Source organism: Nerophis lumbriciformis, linkage group LG29 (assembly GCF_033978685.3).
Source record: "Nerophis lumbriciformis linkage group LG29, RoL_Nlum_v2.1, whole genome shotgun sequence".
In the NCBI taxonomy this organism is placed as follows: Eukaryota; Metazoa; Chordata; class Actinopteri; order Syngnathiformes; family Syngnathidae; genus Nerophis; species Nerophis lumbriciformis.
In genome coordinates this window covers 197,676-223,617 of record NC_084576.2, presented here as the reverse complement: position 1 = coordinate 223,617, position 25,942 = coordinate 197,676, and the positions used below count along the sequence as shown (strand labels likewise).

Here is a 25,942-nt window from a genome sequence, read left to right as displayed (position 1 = left end):
GAGTAATGGCGACGGTTTGTTTTCAACGCCAGTCAGGTTGCTATGGCTCGAAGAACCCGTATGTAGCTCAGTTGCCCGGATGTCGGCCCTGCCCCATTGAGCACCGCACATCAAGTCCGCACAGAGCAGAGCGGATCGTGCGGGACAGGAAGTAGTGTACAAAATACAAAATAAAACACCGGGTTAATTTTCAAAATAAAATGCACTGTGTCTAATAATAAACCAGTGTTTTGTTGCTTTTCATGTCTTCCAAGACTATGATAATGTGAATTAACTCATTATAACAATAATTTGTTGACACAAAAGAAATGGCAATCACTTTTACAAGTAGTTAGCTTCCTATTAGCAATTTTAATTTTACATTCATTTCCATATTGTGTAAAGGACCAAAAAAAAATGTCCTGCCCTTTTCTGACTTTGAGCCCCTGCCCCTCTTTAATCATGTGCACGTCCCTGGATAGGATTACCGTACATACGCTTTGCTTCTTCCTACTGTAAAATGAAATGATTTGAAATTGTGTGATGTATTATGATGTAATTAGTCCTGACAATATAGCACAAAAACAGACGTAAATACCACTGCATTCCATTTCTATTGTATTATAATTATCACTAATAAAGAATTATTGTTGAATTTTGTGTTTGAGTGTTAGTCCTGACAATATAGCACAAAAACAGACGTAAACACCACTGCATTCCATTTCTATTGTATTATAATTATCACTAATAAAGAATTATTGTTGAATTTTGTGTTTGAGTGTTAGTCCTGACAATATAGCACAAAAACAGACGAAAAAACCACTGCATTCCATTTCTATTGTATTATAATTATCACTAATAAAGAATTATTGTTGAATTTTCTGTTTGAGTGTTAGTCCTGACAATATAGAGCAAAAACAGACGAAAATAGCATGTTCCTAAACAGTTCCCTAAACGTTCTTGCCAAACGTTCTTGGCTAACGTTCTGCTAACCAAGCAAGAACTCCACAACCTAACGTTCTTTGAACGTTACAAACTAACGTTCCCATAACAATGCCCTACGTTCTCCTAACGTTCTCATAACGTTCGCGTTCACTTATGAGAACTTAAGTGTGTTGTTCGAAAGAAAGAAAGAGAGAATTGCAAAGTACCTGCGGGTGTTCCATTCTCAAAGACAAAATGGACGTTCTCCTAACGTTCGCGTGTTACCTACACACTTAAGTGTGTTGTTCGAAAGAAAGAAAGAGAGAATTGCAAAGTACCTGCGGGTGTTCCATTCTCAAAGACAAAATGTGGATTTTCCAAAAAAGCGTCTGGTCTGCTGCGTGGCGCCGGCAAGTGTGTGTATGACATTAAAGACACTTAAAGGATGCAAGAAGTGCGCTACTGATGTACGTGACACGTGACAAGAGGGCCCCTCCTCCCCCCCGCACGGTGCTCACGTGACCCGCTGCAGCCAATCACGCTCTATAAAATCTAGCATTCCAAGATGGCTGCCAGGCCTGGATGAAGCCGCTATGTTTTAAAGTTGTCGTTTGCTTGCATATTGTAAAAACAACCGTCCAACATTTTACAACTAATTGTAAACTTGTAGGTGCCGAACATCAGGGACGTGTTGCGACGAGAGAGTGTGTCGATGATAAGATATTAAGCCGAGTTGGTAAGTGAATCTGTTTGCTAATAGTAGCGACTAGCCGTACCCATGTATTTCCTATAGGCGATTAGCATCGTCTTTGAATCCCGTTGCCTCCAATGTTTCTGATCTGATTGAATTTATATTTATGTCGAGTCTTTATTTTGGGTTTTTTTTTTTGTTTTTTTTTAGTTTATTATTCTTCGGTCAATGGTCAACAAAATAAACAAACAGTTGCACATTCATAGATTGAAAATGAAAATGAAAATGTTGCAGACCGAAAGGGTTTAGGCTGAAGTTGAACACTTATAGCGCCTAACCCTATAAACAATGTCAAGTACAAGATGAACTTCCGAAAATGATGAAATGTCCTTTGTACAACATATTATAAATACACATTATACACAACATGAACACTGTTCAATTATATACACAGTAAAGGCATGTAAAATATCCTTATACGCGTGTTAAACCTTTGTACCAATTTATATACTATATACAAACAATTATACTTCCATTATTATTTATATCCCACATTTAGTATTTTAATTAACATTGATCATAGTATTAACTACTGTGTTGATTCAAGAGTGATATATTTTTCCAAGACATTGGTCTTAAAGTGTTTTTTTAAATGTGTGAATGGACCTGGAACATTTGAAGGAATCATCCAAGCTGTTCCACAGTTGAACCCCCCTGACACAAACACATCTACTTTTTAAGATCCTTCTTATCTTAGCTTTCTGGAAGACAGCTGAACCTCTGAGGTCATAGGTATTCTCTCTGGGTTTGAACCTCTCCTGTAGACACCCAGGCAGCATGTGGTTATGAGCTTTGTACGTCACAATAGCAGTGTTGAGGTCAACAAGATCATGCAGTTTTAAGGTTTTTAATTTAATAAACAGAGCATTGGTATGGTCATGATAATCTGCATAATTTACAATTCTAATCGCTTTCTTTTGAAGTAAGAATATAGAGTTGATGTTTGTTTTGTAATTGTTACCCCAGATTTCAACACAATAATTAAGATAAGGGAGTACGAAAGAATTATATAACATAATAAGAGCCTTTTGATTTACGGAGTTTTTGATTTTATGTAACATAGCAATATTTTTTGCCATCTTTGTCTTAAGTATATTTATGTACAGTTTCCAATTTAATTTATCATCTATATAGATTCCCAAAAATTTTGTTGAATACACCCTTTCTATCTCCATATCATCAATTCTTATATGACACTGTATGTTATTTTTCCTATTTCCAAAAATTATATATTTTGTTTTATTTAGGTTGATTGACAGTTTATTGGCATCAAACCATTGCTTTAGTATATGGAGTTCGCTCTCTACAGTCTCTAAGAGTTGGCCAAGGTCTTGCCCAGAACAGTACAGACTTGTATCGTCAGCAAAGAGAATACAATTGAGTTTTTTAAAGATTTTGCAGATATCATTAATATACAATAAAAACAATTTTGGTCCCAGTACAGAACCTTGGGGCACTCCATGTGTTATAATCTTTTTATCTGAATCTACATTGTTCATATGCACATACTGTTCTCTACCACCAAGATAACTTTTCAACCAATCATGAGCAAGACCTCTAAAACCGTACCTCTGCATTTTGTTTCAAAGTAATGTGTGATGGATGGTGTCAAAGGCTTTGCTCAGGTCAATAAAAAGGCCAACAACAAACTCCCTCTTATCAATAGCAGTGGTTACCTCCTCAACTAGTTCCATCACTGCCATGGAAGTGGACCTGTTTGCTCGAAAACCGTATTGGTGTTCACTTAGCAAGTGATGCTTGTCAATAAAACTGTCTAATCTTGACACAAATAATTTTTCAAGGACTTTTGAAAATTGTGAGAGTAGAGAAATAGGCCTATAGTTGGTGAACTGATGCTTATCTCCACTTTTGAAGATGGGAATAACTTTTGCCGTTTTCATTTTCTTTGGGAAAACTCCTTTTATAAAAGAAATATTACATATATAAGTGAAGGGAACAGCTATAAAATCAACAATTTCTTTGATCAGAGAAAAGTCCAAGTCACAGCAGTCTGTTGACTTCTTGTTTTTATGACAATTTACAATTTCTGTGATTTCACTTTCATAAACGGGGGGAATAAAAAACGATTCTAAGTTCCTTTCAATGGTTTGTTCATGAAATTTGACACTGTTTTCAGGTTGTGCAATTTCATTTGCTAAATTAGGTCCAACATTCACAAAGAAGGTGTTAAAAGCATCCGTTATTTCCTTAGGGTCATTTATAGTTTGATTATTTTCTATGAAATAGCTTGGATGTTCATTATTTGTCATGTTTTTTTTAATGATACCATTTAAAACTTTCCACGTACCCTGGATGCTATTTTTATGTTGTTCTAATAGGTTACAGTAATATGTTCTTTTGCTGTGCTTTATTATTTGTGTAAACTTATTTTTGTACGTTTTATATTTGTGTTCAGTTTCTTTGGTTCTGTGCTTTAAATGTCTTCTGTAAAGATCATTTTTCTTTTTGCAGGACTTCAATAACCCTTTTGTGATCCACGGTTTGTCCTTGACAGTGCTGTCCTTAATGACATGTTTTGTCATTGGACAGTGCTTATATCATACAGTGTTATGAAAATGTTGAGAAAGGTTTCATATGCCTCATTCGGGTCTGTGGAGGTATAAACCTCCCCCCAGTCTTGAGCACATAACTCAGACTTGAATGCTGCCATAGTTTCTGGTGTTTGGTGTCTAACAAATCTATATTGAACTGCTTTTTTGGCCCCTCTCTCATCAAAGAAATGGTGTAAAATGCTGAATACAGGCAGATGATCACTTACGTCATTGAGTAGTAGTCCTGCTGTTATTTGATTCTCCGGTTGATTGGTGAAAATGTTATCTATCAGTGTGGCAAAGTCTACTGTTATTCTAGTTGGTTTTGTGATAAGGGGAAAGAAATGATTGCTGTACAGTCCTGTTATAAAATGGGTTGTTTTGGTACTGTCCATGGGGTTCAGAAGATTAATTTTAAAATCACCGCACACAATATGGATCTTGTTTGATTTACTAAACAAATAATCCAATTTTTGATTGAATGTATCTAGACATGATCCAGGTGTTCTATAAACACAACTGACATTTATTTTTTTTGATTTTTCTACTTCAATTTCTACAGTTATACATTCAAAAACTCCAGCTATAGCAGTTGATTTGCTGTCAATCTTCCAACATTTTAAATCTTGATTTACAAAAAGTGCTACTCCTCCTCCCCTTTTTCCAACTCTGTTTGTGGTGAATAATTCATAACCATCCAATCTTATTTCACAACACTTATTCTCATCAAGCCAAGTCTCTGAGACTGCAACAATACTAAATTTATTGAACTGGCTCAGATATTCTCTAATATTGTCAACATTTTTATACAAGCTTCGGCTATTAAAATGTATTACAGTAAACGATTTGTCCACATTCACACATTTAAATTGTTCGTCTGTGTAGTACTCACAGTTTCTGGTAATATTATTGTAAAGATTACAATGGGGATCTATGTCACTGCCAAACTCATTTGAATTGCAGTTGTAATTGATATTGTCGTAGAAGTCTAGTTGGATGGGATTATAATTATTATACAGTTCACTACTATGATTATTATCAGTATTTCTACATTCTAATTCCTTATCACCAACATTGGTAAAGATATTTTTTAATTCACTCCCCATTATATTTTAGTATATATTTACATCTTTTTCTTTGTACAGATAACACATTTGTATCCACCTCCACTGAAACACGCACACAAACACACGCACACAACTGACAATACTTTTACTCTATTATGAGCGTCCCAAAACAGTCCAAATGAAAACAAGTTTGTATTTGGTATTAAGTTAGTGTTTATACGTGGTGTTGAGTATATGTCTTTATGATCCAAGGTAAGAAAAAGTAAAAAACAACAAAAATAGTCTGAGCATTCCAAAAATAAGCTCATCAAAAATCTCACTGTAGCTGTCCTCATCAAAAAAGGAACGATCAAAAAATGAGCTCGACAAGAGTGCAATTGTGATTGTCCAAAAAATGGAACAATGGACATTATCTGAATTGTTCGAGGTCTTCAAGTTCTCTTACCAGTATCACTTTAGCTTTTTCCGGCGTAGATCCATTCAGCTGAATGAAAACCTTGCAGTTTCTTGTCCATGTGGCTCCAATCTTGTTGTTTTTCCTGAGGATCCGTGCTTCCCGTGCTATATCCCATATTTTCTTGGTCGGATGCTCGTTGATATACACCGCTGATCCCTTTAACTTTCTTCCTTGTCTCAGTAGTTCCGTTTTGTGTCTCCGGTTTACAAAGCGCACAAGGACTGCAGGCTTTGCTCTGTCTCTGCGTGGCAGTGTATGACACGCTGAGATATTGTTTGCATCTTTTCCTTTCAAAAAGTGCAAGACTTGGTCCTCCAGAGTTTGCAGATCGTCTGTCTCCGCGTCCTCTCCAACATTCCTGCCCGCCGTAGCAGCTCGGGCATATGAGCGCGGTCTGATGTTTAGTCCCGTGATGATGACATCTTCCATCCTTGTGTACTGCTCCAAGTTTTCAACTCTCCTTTCAAGATCAGTTATTGTCTTGTCTTTTTGTCGGATTGTTTCTTTGAGTTTCCTCACTTCATCTACAAGCTCCGTTAGCTTGCTTAGCTGTTGGGAGACGCTAGCCAGGTCCCCTGACATGAAGTTTAGCGACTTGCGTATTTCCTCTATGTCATTCTCCATCTGTGCGCTCTTCTTTGGAGGAGGCATGACAAAAATTACGTCGACGCCTTTTCTTTGTATTTTGACAGAGTGGATTTGATAATAATTACTAAATGTTGTCGCAACTTACGGGAGCGCCGCCATCTTTTTACAACTACTTCCTGTTCCTGCTTCAACTTACATATGGTATCTGAGTATTGTGGCGTTTTAAGGCCATTTGCACTTTTTATGCTGTGGTAAAGACAATGAATGAACACTGCAGCTGTTCTTTGGTTAGAGCCGTCGTAGTGACGTCACTGTTACTGTTCAGATGCTACTCCCGTCATAGTGACAACACTGTGTACTGTCGTGTTTATTTTATACATGCATGTGATTGTTAATGTTAGCAGTATTATTTATTGAAGGTCCAACGATAGATGACTTAATGTTGATGTTATGTGCGCACATTGATACTTACGCAGGCCAGGTCCCTAAGTCTTGGATGGCGAGCTGTAGATAGGCCTCGAGCCTGAGGCCAAGGATCTCCACCTGCTCTGGTCGGGCCGGTAGGCGGCTTATAGCCGCCGAACCCCTTGCCTCGCACCTCATTGCTCTGCGGCCCTCAGTCAGCCGTCAGCCCCGTCGAAGGCAGCCCCAGGCGGACATACACAAGCACGAAGAAGCACCACTGACAGGTAACGTCAGAATTCTAAATCAGTCCAAAAATGTCCCACAACAACGTCCGTGTTGTACGACTAAAACATTAGCATTGGCTATTTTTTATTGATTTTTGTCATGTAAGGTTATTGTCCAAATTAATGTTCCAAGGTACCCACTTAAACGTTGCCTTAAATGTTATGTGTTTACTATACATAATACACGGGAAAAGCGTGTAAACCAGCAGACGGATGTAATGACCAGCGTTAGCTTGTTAAGACTGAAATAGATTGGTGAATTTTGGATTGTTGTCTCTTTTTTTTCCGCCCGCTTCTGTACTTTTAGAGCTTGCCTGCTTATTCGGCTAAAGTGTGCGTCGTTTCGGTCAAATTTCGGTTCAAATATGTGTATTTTTTAACAAAGTCCTGTCCAAATAGTAGCTGTCCCGATAATGTAAACAACGAAACACCGGCTGTGTTTGTGTTGCTGCAGCCGGCCGCAATACACCGCTTCCCACCTACAGCTTTCTTCTTTGCTGTCTCCATTGTTCATTGAACAAATTGCAAAAGATTCACCAACACAGATGTCCAGAACACTGTGGAATTTTGCCATGAAAACAGACGACTTAATAGCTGGCCACCATGCTGTCCCAAAATGTCCTCTACAATCCGTGACGTCACGCGCAGGCGTCATCATACCGAAACGTTTTCAGCAGGATATTTCGGCGTGAAACTTAAAATTGCACTTTAGTAAGCTAACCCGGCCGTATCATTGATATATAAACTATCAGACTGCGTGGTCGGTAGTAGTGGCTTTCAGTAGGCCTTCAATGATCACATGAAAACCACTGATTTTGTTTAGCTTGAGTTTCTCTCCACTAATTGTAAAACCTAGCAGAATAACAAAGGACAGCTTAGCACTGATTGACAATATTTTTATAAATGTATTTGATGGGAATAGAAAAAGTGGACTCTTAGTGACTGATGGGAGTGATCTCTCCCTTAGAGATAGGGTGAGAAGCTCTGCCATCCGGGGGGAGCTCAAAGTAAAGCCGCTGCTCCTCCACATGGAGAGGAGCCAGATGAGGTGGTTCGGGCATCTGGTCAGGATGCCACCCGAACGCCTCCCTAGGGAGGTGTTTAGGGCACGTCCCACCGGTAGGAGGCCACGGGGAAGACCCAGGACACGTTGGGAAGACGATGTCTCCCGGCTGGCCTGGGAACGCCTCGGGGTCCCACAGGAAGAGAGAAGTCTGGGCTTCCCTGCTTAGGCTGCTGCCCCCGCGACCCGACCTCGGATAAGCGGAAGAAGATGGATGGATGAATGATGAGAAAAAGTTCAAACGTGTATCTGACATTAAAAATGCAATGTTTCTTGGTGGAGTTTGTCAAAGTGATGTGTTAGAAGTGGTCAGAAAGTTTAAAAACTCTTTAGTATTTACATGCTGCCGCTAGGCGACATCATACGCAAATACGGTGTTAGCTTTCATTGTTATGCTGATGACAGCCAACTCTACATGCCCCTAAAGCTGACCAACACGCCGGATTGTAGTCAGCTGGAGGCGTGTCTTAATGAAATTAAACAATGGATGTCCGCTAACTTCTTGCAACTCAACGCCAAGAAAACGGAAATGCTGATTATCGGTCCTGCTAAACACCGACATTTATTTAATAATACCACCTTAACATTTGACAACCAAACAATTACACAAGGCGAATCAGTAAAGAATCTGGGTATTATCTTCCACCCAACTCTCTCCTTTGAGTCACACATTAAGAGTGTTACTAAAACGGCCTTCTTTCATCTCCGTAATATCGCTAAAATTCGTTCTATTTTATCCACTAGCGACGCTGAGATCATTATTCATGCGTTCGTTACGTCTCGTCTCGACTACTGTAACGTATTATTTTCGGGTCTCCCTATGTCTAGCATTAAAAAATTACAGTTGGTACAAAATGCGGCTGCTAGACTTTTGACAAGAACAAGAAAGTTTGATCATATTACGCCTATACTGTATATACCTTTATATACATATATATATATATACCTATACTGGCTCACCTGCACTGGCTTCCTGTGCACTTAAGATGTGACTTTAAGGTTTTACTACTTACGTATAAAATACTACACGGTCTAGCTCCAGCCTATCTTGTCGATTGCATTGTACCATATGTCCCGGCAAGAAATCTGCGTTCAAAGAACTCCGGCTTATTAGTGATTCCCAGAGCCCAAAAAAAGTCTGCGGGCTATAGAGCGTTTTCTATTGGGGCTCCAGTACTATGGAATGCCCTCCCGGTAACAATTAGAGATGCTACCTCAGTAGAAGCATTTAAGTCCCATCTTAAAACTCATTTGTATACTCTAGCCTTTAAATAGCCCCCCTGTTAGACCAGTTGATCTGCCGTTTCTTTTCTTTTCTCCTCTGCTCCCCTTTTCCTTGAGGGGGGGGGGGGGGCACAGGTCCGGTGGCCATGGATGAAGTGCTGGCTGTCCAGAGTCGGGACCCGGGGTGGACCGCTCGCCTGTGCATCGGCTGGGAACATCTCTACGCTGCTGACCCGTCTCCGCTCGGGATGGTGTCCTGCTGACCCCACTATGGACTGGACTCTTACTATTATGTTGGATCCACTATGGACTGGATTCTCATAATATTATGTCAGACCCACTCGACATCCATTGCTTTCGGTCTCCCCTAGAGGGGGGGGGTTACCCACATATGCGGTCCTCTCCAAGGTTTCTCATAGTCATTCACATCGACGTCCCACTGGGGTGAGTTTTTCCTTGCCCGTATGTGGGCTTTGTACCGAGGATGTCGTTGTGGCTTGTGCAGCCCTTTGAGACACTTGTGATTTAGGGCTATATAAATAAAGATTGATTGATTGATTGATTGAAAAACAAAACATCTGTCGATGATAACAACGTGGATATGTCACTTGTTAAAGTGGTGGAGGATTGTGTCCTGAAGCCGTTTACTCACACATGTAATAAATCTTTATCATCTGGAACTTTTCCTGACAAAATGAAAATTGCTAAAGTTATTCCGATTTATAAAAATGATGATAAACATATGGTCTCAAATTATAGACACGGGCCTCTACTACCTCAGTTTGCAAAAATTCTTGAGAAATGATTTGTAAATAGACTTGATAAGTTGATTGACAAACATGAGCTACTGAATGATCATCAGTATGGCTTCAGGAGTAATCCATCTACATCCCTATAGCAGTGATGGACTTTGTAGAAAACGTAGCCACAGCAATAGAAAAAAAGCAACACACCGTTGGAGTAGTTATTGACTTATGTAAAGCTTTTGACACATTCCTTACTTCTGCAAAAATGGGAAAACTATGGCATAAGAGGTGTTTCACAACAGGGGTAAAGTAGTTATTTAAGTAATAGATCTCAATATGTGGAAATGACTAAGACTAAATCACAGCCAAGAAGAGTAACTTGTGGGGTTCCACAAGGCTGGGTATTGGGACCTAAGTTATTTCTACTATATTTAAATGATATTTGTTCAGTGTCTAATAAATGGAAATGTATTATGTTTGCAGATGATACAAATGGATAATGTTCAGGAGAAGACTTGAAGGAAGTGTTGAGGTTGAGTTGATTCAGCTAAAAAAATGGTTTGATATTAATAAGTTATCATTAAATGATAAGAAAAGTAAATGTATGGTGTTTAGTGGTGCAAGGGCAAATTGTGAAGCACAATTCAAATTAAATCTAGTGCAAATCGATGGAGTACATGAAACTAAATTCTTGGGAATAATAATTGATCATGAATTATGTTGGAAACCGCATATTGAATATATAAAGGGAAAAATATCCAAATCCATTGCTATTCTTTAGAAAGTAAAACACATGCTGAATAAGAAATGTCTGCATATGTTATATTATTCTTTTATTTTTCCACATTTAACATATTGTGTTGAAGTTTGGGGGAATGTTTATAGAACAAACGTAGACCCAATAATTCAACTTCAAAAAAGGGTCATTAGAATAATACTATGAACATAGCAATCCATTATTTATAAGTTCTAATGTGTTAAAATGTTCGGATATTGTGTTTTTAAAAACAATGGAAATGATGTTTGGAGTAAAGAACAACAGCCTTCCAGCTTGTATTCTTATGTTATTTCAATTAGGAGGAGAAAACTATAATGTACGTGGGATATTGATTTTTGAAATAGGTAAAGCAAGAACAAATATAAAGTACAAATGTATTTCAGTTTTAGGAGTTAAATGGTGGTGATGAGCTGAAGACATGTACTTCTTTGTTAAGGTTTAAGAAAACATTGAAAGGCGAAATAATTGAAAATGATCAAATATAGTAACAATTACTTTGATTTTTTTTTTCTAACGTTGATGTTCCAGGCAATCTTATTTTCAGTAAAGGTATAGGACAGGCAAATATAAGCCTTGGCTTCAGCCTACTCCTTTTTCGGTCATGCTTTCTCTTTTTTCTTTTCTTTTGTGTGTAAATCTGTATGATTGTATATATGTATTATCTGTACTCTTTTAAACTGCTCACACAAAATGATTAAAGGTTGATGGTTGATTACATGACCGAAATCAACTTATTTCATTCATTCATTCATTGAACACTGTCCCTCAACTTGAAAAGTCGAAGTTAACGGGCGTGCGTACATGTTTTAATACATTGTAGGAAATATAATAGAGAAAGTAAGTTAGCGAAAGAAAATATAAGGTTAGCAGTGGAAGATATATTAGGATTGAATTCAGAACATATAGGATATAGAGCAATATACACATATTTTAAAAACACTGGGTTCAATAAAAGAATATTTCATTTTTATTGATCTCCTTCATTGATGTGCATCCTCGATCAACAGACAATCACACCTCAACCATTCAACTACACATCTACACAGCAATGCCTGAGAAGGAGTAGGATGAAGACTAATCTTATTGCCCCTTTCAACATAGCACGCAGTCTTACCTAATAGATATCATATCAACCAACAATTACATCCAAATATAATGAAAACAAACACAAAAAAACCACAACAAGTGCAAAACTTCATGAAGTACAAAAAAAGTAATATACACCTCACGGGATGATACAAAACCAGGCAAAAAATTCAAATAAGTAAAATCATAAATATAAAGCAACATGCAAACACTTATGGCTGTCCGTATGATATTATTGTTCTGTCTTTATACATTTTTTCAATTGGAATATATTTTACAGTCTTTCATCTCATTTAAGGCTGCAGCTAACGATTATTTTTCTATTATTTTTTCGATGAATCGGTTAATCTATAGATTATTTTTTTCGATGAATCTATAGATTATTTTTCCTTTTACCGATTTTTTTATTTTTTTTTAATTTAAAATGAAGACGAAAAAATAAATTTAGGCCAGTTTTTTCAGAAGGCATGGCTTTTATTTACAAAAAAAAAAGTGTGGCCACTCAGTCAACATTGACAACAACATGACAACATATTCTGTAACAATGTAAACATTTAAAACTTTTAACATTTAACAAAACTAAAAGTAGCTTATTTGCTTTTTAATGTGCAAATATAAAATAAACATACAGTGCAAATCTTAATATTCTGCAATAGTATAAGCATTCCAAAGGTAAAAGTATTGCTTATTTTGCTTTAAAATGTGCAAAAATAAAGATAAACATCCAATACAAAAAAGTGCGTATTTCCTTGAATTGGCGCCGGGTGTATAGTATTCGCATGCCTCCAATTACTGCCGGGTCAAACTCGTTTCGCAAAATAATTAGCGCATGCTTGGCCTTGCCGCCGGCTCAGGATTAACGCCGGATCAAACTCAGTTCGCAAAATATTCATTTTATTAGTGCATGTCTGGAATTTTTGCCGGGTCAAACTCGTTTTGCAAAATAATTAGCATATGTCTCGGACTTCCGCCGGGTCAAACTCGTCACGTCATGAGTGACACTTCACCTGTCATCATTTTCAAAATGGAGGAGGCCGATTTCAATCATTTGAAATCACATAAAGGGAAGAAGATTAAGAGCTATTCAGTAGGATTTAAGGTCCAAGCTATTGAATCTGCTAAAAAGAACAGTAAGCAGCTATGTTTTATTAATATACCGTAGCTGCGTGTGTCAAATATGAGTCATTAAATGACTCCCGCCTCCTGGTGGTAGAGGGCGCTAGTGATCCTTCTTGCGACTACCGGTACTAGGGATGTCCCGATCCGATATTTGGATCGGATCGGCCGCCGATATTTGCCAAAAAATGCGCATCGGCAAAGCATGGGAAAATGCCGATCCAGATCCAGTTTAAAAAAAACCTCTGGTCCGTGTTTTCCAACGCACCGATTTAAATAATACATTCCACTTTTCTGCTGCTCCCTAATTTCCGTTCCGCATTTTCCAGCACACCTTCAACACATCCACAGGTCTGTGGATTCTCACGCAGTTGCTTTTAGCTGCTGGCATAACACGACAGGCTCTTCTCACTCTTTCCTGTGTCTCCCTCTCACAGACAGCAAGCGCACCTTCTTACACACGTCACATACTGTCACGTCATACGTCACATGCTGTCACGACACACGTCACATACTGTCACGTCATACGTCACATACGTATACGCCCTCTACCAGCAGAGAGGTAGCAGCATGGCTAACGTTAGCTGTGATGCTAGCGCAGCCGTGCGAGCAACGCTCCATCTAAGGTGCGCGCCTGCGCAATTACGCACTGCTCAAGCGTCCTCTGCGCACGGCAAATCTATGCCACGCACAAAATCAAATAAAAAAATAAGCGCATAACAATGTTCGACACACGGACACGACAGAGAAAACAGTTTTCGTCATCATTGTTCAAATATTGTGACGTCTGTCGAGACGCTTATCTCCGTTCGGTGCCACACGTCCACACCATCAAAATGCCGAGGCAAACATTTCCACATCAACACCGTATGAAAAAATGTGTGATTTTTTTAGTTGTGATTTCCTTCTCTGCATGAAAGCAGCATATATGAATGCAGTATGAAGAAGAATGTTTTAATGTAGACATGCAAGCCTTGAAAGAAAATGTTGAAAACCAAGACTACATTTCTTGCAAATGGGTGCATTTCTAGCCTATATTTTAACTTTAGATTTATTCTCATATCAAACTCTTTTGGCTGTCTTTTTGACACTTACATCCACACCCTGGATTATAAATAATGTCAATAATTCAATGTGATGACTGTATTATGATGATAGTATATATCTGATAGTATATGTCTGTATCATGAATCAATTTAAGTGGACCCCGACTTAAACAAGTGTAAAAACGTATTGGGGTGTTACCATTTAGTGGTCAATTATACGGAATATGTACTTCACTGTGCAATCTACTAATACAAGTAAATGATAAATGATAAATGGGTTGTACTTGTATAGCGCTTTTCTACCTTCAAGGTACTCAAAGCGCTTTGACACTACTTCCACATTTACCCATTCACACACACATTCACACACTGATGGAGGGAGCTGCCATGCAAGGCGCTAACCAGCAGCCATCAGGAGCAAGGGTGAAGTGTCTTGCTCAGGACACAACGGACATGACGAGGTTGGTACTAGGTGGGGATTGAACCAGGGACCCTCAGGTTGCGCACGGCCACTCTCCCACTGCGCCACGCCGTCCCAAGTCTCAATCAATCAATCCAAACACATAGAATCATCATACTGCTGTGATTATATGCATCAAGTGTTCATTCAAGGCTAAGGCAAAATATCGCGATATATATCGTGTATCGCAATATGGCAATATTAAAAAAAGGCCATATCGCCCAGCCCTAGTTCAATGATGCCATTTCTGTTTGTCATGTATAATTTGGTCTATTTTGTGTTTATCCTTGAAGAAACAGGTCAGTTTCTTGTTACCAACCATTGTGTATTATTCAAAGTCCCCTAATTCAGCTGGCTAGTTGTTATCAAGAGTACCGAAACCCTTTTCAACATGATTCTGACAACTAAGTAGGCTAAATAACTTTCAACTTGAATACATGCTCGGATAGGTCAGTATCGGAAGTGCAAAAACAATATCGATATCGGATCGGAAGTGCAAAAACCTGGATCGGTGCTGCAGAAGAAGACAACAAGCCACAAGAGTGAGCAGCGATCGTTTGCTTGCACTTTTAACATGGAGGATTACATATCTCAAATAAAACCGTTTTCTAAACTGGACTTTCAATGGAAGCAGGAGGTAATACTTAAAGGAAGATCTCCATCGAGACAGAGAGACTTTTAAAACTGAAGAAAGATAAAGAAGGCTTCTATAAACAGGTTATCCATGCTTTTGATCAGAAGCAGCTGCGCATGGACTCATAAGTAAAGGTAAGACCATAATAACGTTTTTTTTTTAATTAAATGTGCTTTTCATGATGGTATCCTTACATCACTCAAATTTATAAGCGCAGGCCTAAATTTACCCCACGCCTTTTGGTAAGCGCAGGAGTGAGAAGAGGTTTTAAATCAATTAGCGCCCCGACGGCTATTCAAGGAAATACGGTATGTGACGCGTCGACGCACAAAAACGGCGTCGACGTATTTACGTAATCGATGACGTCGACGCGTCGTTTCAGCCTAAATCTCATTGTAAAGAGAATTCCATAGTTGAACCCCCACCACTGATATGCACATTTGTTTTCAAGTTGTCCCTGAATACCCATGTTGGAAATGACCTTTTCTTCTATGCTCTTCATTCTCACAAGTGATGACAAACATTTGTTGTCAATTTGCTGGTAATGTTTTACTTGTAGCCTTAAACGTGACACATGATGTCTGTAACTTTACTAGCTCCTGTAGTTTCATCCATCCATCCATTTTCTACCGCTTATTCCCTTTGGGGTCGCGGGGGCGCTGGAGCCTATCTCAGCTGCACATGGGCGGAAGGCGGGGTACACCCTGGACAAGTCGCCACCTCATCGCAGGGCCAACACAGATAGACAGACAACATTCACACACTAGGGCCCATTTAGTGTTGCCAATCAACCTATCCCCAGGTGCATGTCTTTGGAGGTGGGAGGAAGCCGGAGTACCCGGAGGGAACCCACGCAGTCACGGGGAGAACACGCAAACTCCACACAGAAAGATCCCGAGCCCGGGATTGAACCCAAGACTACTCAGGACCTTCGTATTGTGAGGCAGACGCACTAACCCCTCTGCCACCGTGCTGCCCCTGTAGTTTCAATAAACCATAATTAATAATTAATATGTTAGTGTGTTCTAAGTGATCTACTTTATGAATAATCCTTATAGCTCTTTTCTGCCTTTATGTTACTCTTATGTGTTCCCCCACACTTCCACACAGTAGCTGATGTATGGCAATGTAAGTGTGCACAATACAATATACGCATTGCCCACATATTTGACCTTATTTAATATAAAAATACTCTTAGACATTTGTTTCCGTACATGTGCAATATGAGATTTCCATGTCAGACCGTCATCCAGTATCACTCCTAAAAATCTTAAGTTCAGAAACCCTTTCAATATCAATTCCATCTATTGACAGTGTGATCCTTTCCTCCCTTTTCCTCTTACAAGACATCATGAACTTTGGTTTTTTTTACATTTAATGATACTTTATTGACATCAAACCGTCTCTTAAGTTGAATCATTTCCTGTTCAATAATGTTTGATAATGCTTTTAAGTCATGTCCCGAACTAGAAAAGTTGGTGTCGTTCGCAATGAATACAAATGTCAATAACTTTGATACCTCACATATATAAAATAAACCATTTTGGTCCCAAAACCAAACCTTGTGGAAGTCCACATTCAATCCTCATGTGTTCAGATGGATTACCCACAACATCCACAACCTCTTGTCTATTATCTAAATAACTTCGTAGCCAGTCTAAAACTACTCCTCTCACACCAAATGAATAGAATAGGGATCCATCTCGGTTCACACTCCATTACAGTAGGTGGCGGTAATGCACACCACAAGGTTGCTTGCCAACCGCCATAAAAAATCAAAAGAAGAAGAAGAAGAACGGGCGTGCGTGCGTGAGGGGACGTGACGTCTGACGTCACTACCCCTAGCGGTTTAGGGCACGTATCCAGAACATTCGGGATGTCTGGACGCTAGCTGGAGGTGAGGCGGGAGCGAAGAAAAGTGGAAAAAGAGTGTTATTCGTCAAAAAACCCACACGACGACGGTCATTTTTTCGCCGTGCTATTGTAAAATGGTCTTTTATCTGTGTTTTGTGTTCCGGCTCCAGAATTTGAAAGTTCCGCGCGTGAAGCCGGTGAGTAACGTAGAAAATGAACGTTTCAAAAGTTCAATAAGGTTAACTTAGGCTATCTTTTGTTCGACGCAGTGAATGTGTGCAGGTTACATGCTACGATATTCCACATATTTCCAAGTGGTTGAAACCAAAGCCTATGACTTTATTGTCAGTGTTGTTTGTAGGCCCAGGTCGCTAACGTTACTTTGTTACTGTCAACAACGTAACGTTAACGTTGAGGGTAACGTAGTGGAAACAGACGTTCTTTGCCTTGATAAATATGCAGAGGACGACGTGTTTCAAATATTGGTGAAATGTTTGAATTAAGCAGTTACTGCATATGTGAAAGTTTTTTTGAAATGATCAGACTTTGGAGAAAAAAGCAAAATCCTAATATGTTCAGAAGGGCTGTCTAACGGAGTCGCCCTCGCCAATAAGGGATTGACCACGTAATGCAGTACACTATACATCATCATATGCATTTTGCATCTTAAGTCACATTCTCTGTTATGTTCTAGTACCATAGAGTGCTTGGAAATAAAGTTTGTCATTTTGAGCAACATTTGTGAGTATTTGTTCATTTTAAAACACCATTTGGTTATGCCATTCACCATGATTTGGAAAGAAATGACATTTGTTTATTGTCTCCCTGCAGATCTTGTGTGACGTCTCTGCGCCACACAAGAGAGTACAAATCACACAAGAGACTGAGAGAGAGCAGATACTGATAGAGAAACTCATGCACACAACCTTTGGCCTTCGCCGGCGACACATTGTTCAAGGAAGTCCAGGGGTGCGGGAATTCCTGGAGAACTGGCCGGCCTCACAGGTAAATATGTAGTATGTTTTGATTAGTAATAGTTCATCAAAATCATTGCCATGTCTGATTGTTTTTACACCGAAATATTTATATCTGTTTGCAGAGTTTCATCGTATTACAAATGTGAATCGACGCAACCAGTTCTACTGTGAACTTGAGCGCTACACACCAAAACTGGTTGCACTGTATCGACAGAAGTCCTCAAGGACTGGAAAGGGAGCAGAGGCACTGCAAGAGATGCTGAGAATTGATGACTTGGAGGTAAGTTTATGTTTGCCTTTTTCATGGGGACAATGTTGATCATATGTGTTGTCATTGCAGATTATAGACGCCTTGATAGTAGTCAGTCATAGATGACTGTTTTTAACAGAACTGAAGCATGCACACTGTTATATCAGTGACACGGACTGGGTATGCTGGCATTTTCTCTTGTTTCTCCATCTAGGAAGAATATGACATCAACATGCGACGCACTCTGGTTCTTCGTGGACTTCCAGTGTATCTCCGGGAGGATGACACTGAATTCTACAAAACCTGTAATGTAAGTATGTCTCTGCAGCCAAAGTTATGCTTGGAGATTTGAGGAGAGGAGGGGAGGGGAGGGGAGGGAAAACAATGACAGGAAAGGAGAGGAGAGGAAACAATGACGGGGAGGAAGAAGGAGCAGAGGAGATGAGGAGGAGGAGGAGGAGGAGAGGGGGACTATGCATACTGTATGTTTTGGCTCTACAAACAAGAATTGTGTGACATCCTTCTGGATTGGTTATAGTTGATTTTCTTGTGTTTTGCAGGGTGAAGATGAGATGGAGACCACTGGCGTTTCTCTCTGTGGCCCCTGACTCCACTGGTTCCAGCAGCTTCAGCCCGGAGAACATATCCATCGTGATAGAGGATGAAGTTGTTATGAGCGAGCTTCCCAGGTTGGCTGATGCATTTGTGGTTCAATCTATGCATCACACTTAGATCAGTGCTTCTTAACCCGGGTTCCATCCAACCCTAGGGGTCGGCCTCAGGGGTTCGGCGGAGCCTCCGCCACGGAGGTAAAGACACATCCGACTTATCGTGTAAATAAAAACTTCTCCCTGTCGGCGTATTATGGATACTCCCAAACAATGTTCCCTCTAATTTTCCATCTGATTTGCCGGTTGTTTGATTGATCGATTGAAACGTTTACTAGCAGATTGCAAAGGAGGAGAATACATGATATGAAACAGTACAGTACATATTCCGTACAATTGACCACTAAATGGTAACACCCCAATAAGTTTTTCAACTTGTTTAAGTCGGGGTCCACGTTAATCAATTCATGGTAATGTGTGTGAGGTGTGTTATTTGTTGTGAGTTTATGCACTGTGTTGGTTTTGTTCTTTGAACAAGGTGATGTTCATGCACGCTTCATTTTGTGCACCAGTAAAATGACAGCACTTTTTCTTGAATTTGAAAAAAAAACCATTTTATTTTTCACTAAAGTGAAACTGGCGGGGCTCGGTACCTCCAACAAGGTTAAGAACCACTGACTTGGATTATCCAAAGAAAGTCACTCACACATTCACATTCATCCAGAAAGTCCTGCTGTGTCTGGATGATAACAAAGCACTGAAGCCATGCCTACTCTGCCTGAAAAATGACTTGTTCAAGTTTGAGTAACGAAGCAGCTGAGAAGTGCATGCCTGCACTCATTAACCATGCATAAATGTGCTTCAGATCAGCATCATTATTGCAGCCATGTTGTTCTACTGTTAACCTGTCTGATTTCCATAGACATGTCTGTTCAAATGTTGAAAGCACTTTTGCGTATGCCCAGTGGGCTTTTTATAACTTTAGAATGAGAGGTAAATATTTAGTTCATTTTATTGTACTGCCTCCTTGACCTCACTGAGCTGAGTCAGCCCTCAGTTGTAATGATGATTCAGTTATTTATTTATATTAGCTTTTCTTTTCTTTTCTTCTGTTTTATTTGGAATGTTTTTTTATTTTCCTCATTTGCACAAATTTAGATGTCTGCGCTGCTGCTTTCATAAGTTTTTTTCTCTTCCTTGAGAAAATACAGTGCAGAGAAAGGGAAGTTTGTTCATCCCCAATCATTCAAAATAGGCTGCTAAAATATATTTGTAAAAAAAAAAAGTTTGACTCCAGGTGTTGCACTTTAATGTTATTCGACATTTCACAGTTTTACTAAGTCTGTTCTGGGAAAATAAAAAACTTAAAATGTAACAGTTGTTATTGCCTTTTTAAAAGGTACGTTTTAAGGTGCTGTTTTATACCCTAATAAATTTTGACAGTAACACTTTAGTCAAGAACCTTTTATTGCAAGGATGAGGTTTCTCTTGCACATGACTATAGTTCTACAGTTACATGTACACAACAATATGCACAACTGAATTTGCACACTTAGTTTTTTTTGGCATGTCTTTGGGGGACAGAACCTCTCAGAAAACACAGCTCTCTAAAAACAGGGCATCTTGCACATTAAGTCGGCAAGAAGTAAATATTTTGAGTTCAAAAAGGTGTAATATTTTGAGTAGATACTATTGATATTAATACATTGTATTCAGTTATTTTTTTCAAGTCCATGTCATTTAGTTTGTATTCAATCAGATCATTTAAGTATGAAGAAGACATAAATACTAAGTTAATGATCATTCAAAATGTTATATTGAACTTTGAATATAAATTAAGTCAACTGAACACACATTTTTAAGTATACTGTAACTCAAAACATTTATTATGATAACTTAAAACGTTTTTACGTTATCAGTTACAGCCATGTATTGTGAGATTTTGGCCAAAAACCTCCTTCCCTCAGTCGGATCATTGAAGATGGATCTTCCAACATGACAATGACCCAAAGCACACAGCCAGGAAAACCAAGAAGTGGCTTTGTAAGAACCATATCAAGGTTCTGGAGTGGCCTAGCCAGTCTCCAGACCTACATCCAATTGAAAATCTTTGGAGGGAGCTGAAAGTCTGTGTTACTCAGCGACAGCCCAGAAACCTGACGGATCTAGAGAAGATCTGTGTGGAGGAGTGGGCCAAAATCCCTCCTGCAGTCTGTGCAAACCTGCTGAAGAACTACAGGAAACGTTTGACCTCTGCAATTGCAAACAAAGGCTACTCTACCAAATATTAATGTTGGTGTTCAAACACTTATTTTCAGCTTTATCACACAAATAAATTGTTAAAAAAATCATAGATTGTGTTTTATGGATTTTTCTTTTTAGGTCATCTCTCATATAGTGGACATGCACCTATACCATGGACATTTCAGACCCTTCCATGATTTCTAAGTGGGACAACTTGCAAAATAGCAGGGTGTTCAATACTTATTTTCTTGACTGTATATGTACTGTAAATAAGAACGACTTAGCTGATCTGAAAAACTCTGAAAATCCTATGAAATGTTTAACAAGCCATCCTATAATACAACAGCTATTAATGTAACAATACAATAAAACAAATATATAAATGAGTTTTTTTCATTATTTTATCAATAGGCTAATGTATATTACTTTATATAGATTCTACAAGAAACAAAACTTAAAACCTAATTTATTTACACTTGCAGACACAGGGTTTCGTGCAGCTTCACTCATTGTAAAGGAAGACGGAAGTCCACGCAGGAGAAAAATGACTACAAAGATGGTTTCTGGGTTTTTCTTTATATATATATATATATATATATATATATATATATTGCTCCTGATGGCTGCTGGTTAGCGCCTTGCATGGCAGCTCCCGCCATCAGTGTGTGAATGTGTGTGTGAATGGGGGAATGTGGAAATACTGTCAAAGCCCTTTGAGTACCTTGAAGGTAGAAAAGCACTATACAAGTATAACCCATTTATCATTTATTCATTTATCTATATATATGTATATATATATAGTAGGGGTGTGGGAAAAAAATAAATTTGAATTCGAATCACGATTCTCCCGTTGTGCGATTCAGATTTGATTTTCTTTTTTTTTTTTAAATCGATTTTTTTTTAACATTTTTATTATTTCCATCCATCCATCCATCCATCTTCTTCCACTTATCCGAGGTCGGGTCGCGGGGGCAGCAGCCTAAGCAGGGAAGCCCAGACTTCCCTCTCCCCAGCCACTTGGTCCAGCTCCTCCCGGGGGATCCCGAGGCGTTCCCAGGCCAGCCGGGAGACATAGTCTTCCCAACGTGTCCTGGGTCTTCCTCGTGGCCTCCTACCGGTCGGACGTGCCGTAAACACCTACCTCAGGAGACGTTCGGGTGGCATCCTGACCAGATGCCCGAACCACCTCATCTGGCTCCTCTCCATGTGGAGGAGCAGCGGCTTCACTTTGAGCTCCTCCCGGATGGCAGAGCTTCTCAATGAACACCAATGAGTTGACTGATGATCTTTATCACACCATTTATTCAGAAAGTGTAAATAACGACAAATAAAGATAGAATACTATTAACCACAGCATGTAAGTGTAAAACAACCACAACAACTTTAGGATTTGAAACACACTTGCCACCCTGGACACCTCCGAATTCGGGAGATTGGTGGGGGGAATATTTATAGCTACAATACACTGAAATTCAAGTATTTCTTTTATATATCTTTCATATATATATATATATATAAAGAAATACTTGAATTTCTGTGTTCATTTATTTCCACATACGTATATATGCACACACATAACACTCGTCTCTACTCATTGTTGTATTTGAAGTGCAATGCTTTGCAGCCAGTAGCAGTCTTTGAAGGAGCATAGGTATGGGCAGCATCTGTGACATTTCATTTGCAGGAAAGAAGTGATTTTAGGCTTGAATTCTCTGTCACTATCTTTTTTTGGACATTACTACTTGCCGTAGTTTTGAAGCAATGCATGATTGGAATCGGGATGTTGTGTGTCAGTGTATTAATGTGCCGGCTGGAATAAACACACGCTGAGAAATAGCTCCGTGCCTGCCTACTTTATGGCTTATAGATAAAACTATGGATGACGGAGACATATATACAAACCCCGTTTCCATATGAGTTGGGAAATGATGTTAGATGTAAATATATGCAAATCCTTTTCAACCCATAGTCAGTTGAATGCACTACAAAGACAACATATTTGATGTTCAAACTCATAACTTTTTGCAACTAATAATTAACTTAGAATTTCATGGCTGCAACACGTGCCAAAGTAGTTGGGAAAGGGCATGTTTACCACTGTGTTACATGGCCTTTCCTTTGAACAACACTCAATCAATCAATCAATGTTTATTTATATAGCCCTAAATCACAAGTGTCTCAAAGGGCTGCACAAGCCACAACGACATCCTCGGTACAAAGCCCACATAAGGGCAAGGAAAAACTCACCCCAGTGGGACGTCGATGTGAATGACTATGAGAAACCTTGGAGAGGACCGCATATGTGGGTAACCCCCCCCCTCTAGGGGAGACCGAAAGCAATGGATGTCGAGTGGGTCTGACATAATATTGTGAGAGTCCAGTCCATAGTGGATCCAACATAATAGTAAGAGTCCAGTCCATAGTGGGGCCAGCAGGACACCATCCCGAGCGGAGACGGGTCAGCAGCGCAGAGATGTTCCCAGCCGATGCACAGGCGAGCGGTCCACCCCGGGTCCCGACTCTGGACAGCCAGCACTTCATCCATGGCCACCGGACCTGTGCCCCCCCCCCCACAAGGAGGGGGGGCACAAATGTTTGGGAACTGAGGAGACACATTTTTGAAGCTTCTCAGGTGGAATTCTTTCCCATTCTTGCTTGATGTACAGCTTAAGTTGTTCAACAGTCCGGGGGTCTCCGTTGTGCTATTTTAGGCTTCATAATGCGCCACACATTTTTACATCTAACACAATTTCCCAACTCATATGGAAAGGAGGTTTGTAGATAGGATGTACTCACTTGTCATGTGTTGTAGATAGGATGTACTCACTTGTCATTGTACATGTGCATTGTACATTTCATTACCACATTTGGAGGTGTGGAAATGGCCACGTTGCCATCCAGCGCCGACTGTAGCGTGGCGTGCACCTTCCACATCTCCACCTTCATTTTTGCTTGTCCTCCTCTGCTGTCCTCAGACGCTCAGCAAAATTGTGTGGGCTCCAAGTGATGGGCAAGATACCTGGAACATGTAAGCTGCAAGTTAGTCTCCATGAAATGTAGCTAAGCTACGGGGGAAGCTATCTCCGGAGAATTTGCTTAGTAGGCAAATAGTGAGAGCATTCCTGACTTGCTCTTTAGTTGTTTTCCAGTCCATTCAATGACTTGCACTTTACATCTCCACATTTATTGTCACATGTGCAGACTTTGACCATTTTGTAATGTTCTGAATTTGGAAGAATATACCTGGACATAGTGAAGTGGTTTTTATTCCAGCAATGATATTTACAAGGTGAAACTAATAGTGTTCTCTCGCTACAACACGCTTCACTTTACACGGCCTCGCTGTTACACCCATCTTTTTTGTGTGTGTATTTTTGTAGGCTTTTTTCCTTTGTTTTTACAGCACATGATTGCGCATTGTGTTCTGCATCCTGATTGGCAAAGGGACTGTAGACCATTGTCAATCAATCTTCTTATGCCATGTGTCCTGTACACTGCAGAAGGCCTTGTCTTACAGTCCGCTTATTTGGGACTTTTCTTTTACTGTCCACTACTTTCTGGACTTTTGTCCGCCTGCACTTGAAATGTCTGAGAAGACGGTAGAGGACACTATCAAATGAAGTCCAGTAGCTTGTCCTGGTGTTATTTCACAGCACATCTATTACAGGATCTTTGCAGGATAGCTTGCTAATAACATTGAACCAAAGAATGGCTTATTGTACTTGCACTAGACATGAATGCGTAGGAAACAACAACAACAAATATACATATCATATTTACATAGAAGTTTCCCAGATCTAGAAATGACATACCTGTGTCCTTCTCGCTTTACACTTTCATTCCTGTAGTTCTGTTCCATGGAGTGAAGGACAACTCCCTTCCTTATAGCTTATGCATGTCATGTGATGTCATATTAGCATGAAGGACATCAAACATGTCCTACTTGCATTAGGGCGTAAAGTAAAGGAGATTGGTGAAAGATGTTCATGATTATACAATATTACATCATGGGTATCATAGTCTTAAAAGACTAACATTGGCCACAAGTTCCTCACTCTGATTGACAAACACTTCCCCAAAGGCAACACCCTAAGAAAAGTATTCAACAAGAACAACATTAAATTGAGCTACAGCTGTATGAACAATATACGACAAATTATCTCAAACCACAACAAAACAATTGCAAATGAGCCGTCGGCCCCCCGACAGAGCGACTCCAAAACCAACAAAGGCTGCAACTGCCGCAAGAAACCTGATTGCCCTCTCAACGGGGGCTGCTTACAAACATCAGTTGTTTACCAATCTAAGGTAACACGCAAGGACATTAACACATCCGACACATATGTAGGATTAACCGAGGGAGAGTTTAAAACCAGATGGAACAATCACAAGGCTTCTTTCAGGAACCAAAACCTGCGGAATACCACAGAACTCAGCAAACACATTTGGGACCTCAAAGACAATAATGTTGAATATTCAATAACATGGCAAATTCTTGCATCCAGCACACCTTACAATAGTGGTAATAAAAGATGCAACCTATGCTTGAAGGAGAAACTGTTTATTATTTACCGTCCAGACCTGTCATCCCTCAACAAGCGCAGCGAAATTGTATCAGCATGCCGCCACAGACGGAAACACCTCCTAGGTAACACATGAGCCAATCACCACGCCCCCACGCCAGCCTGTACCCACCCACTCTGTGCCCTATATAAACCATGGTATGTGAATGCTCCCATTAAAATCTCCTGATGATTGAGGGAACCCCTCATGAAACAGGCCTGTAGAGATGAAATAGTCTTGTGATTTTTTTTTTCTTTCCCACACATACATATATTGCACTCTACTA

At 39.6% G+C, this 25,942-nt stretch overlaps 1 protein-coding gene across 2 annotated transcripts in view; it reads right to left on the bottom strand.

Moving 5' to 3' along the window:
• LOC133572335 (uncharacterized) overlaps positions 1-25,065 on the bottom strand; it is a 30,441-nt gene extending 5,376 nt beyond the window's left edge. For both annotated transcript variants that reach the window (XM_061925266.1, XM_061925265.1), the window contains exons 1-2: positions 24,906-25,065; positions 23,956-24,112 (exon numbers count right to left, since the gene is read on the bottom strand). In XM_061925266.1, coding sequence (XP_061781250.1) covers positions 23,956-24,039 — 84 coding nt within the window. In that variant the 5' untranslated portion in view covers positions 24,040-24,112; positions 24,906-25,065. The remainder of the gene's footprint in view (positions 1-23,955; positions 24,113-24,905) is intronic.
• Positions 25,066-25,942: the final 877 nt, after the last annotated feature.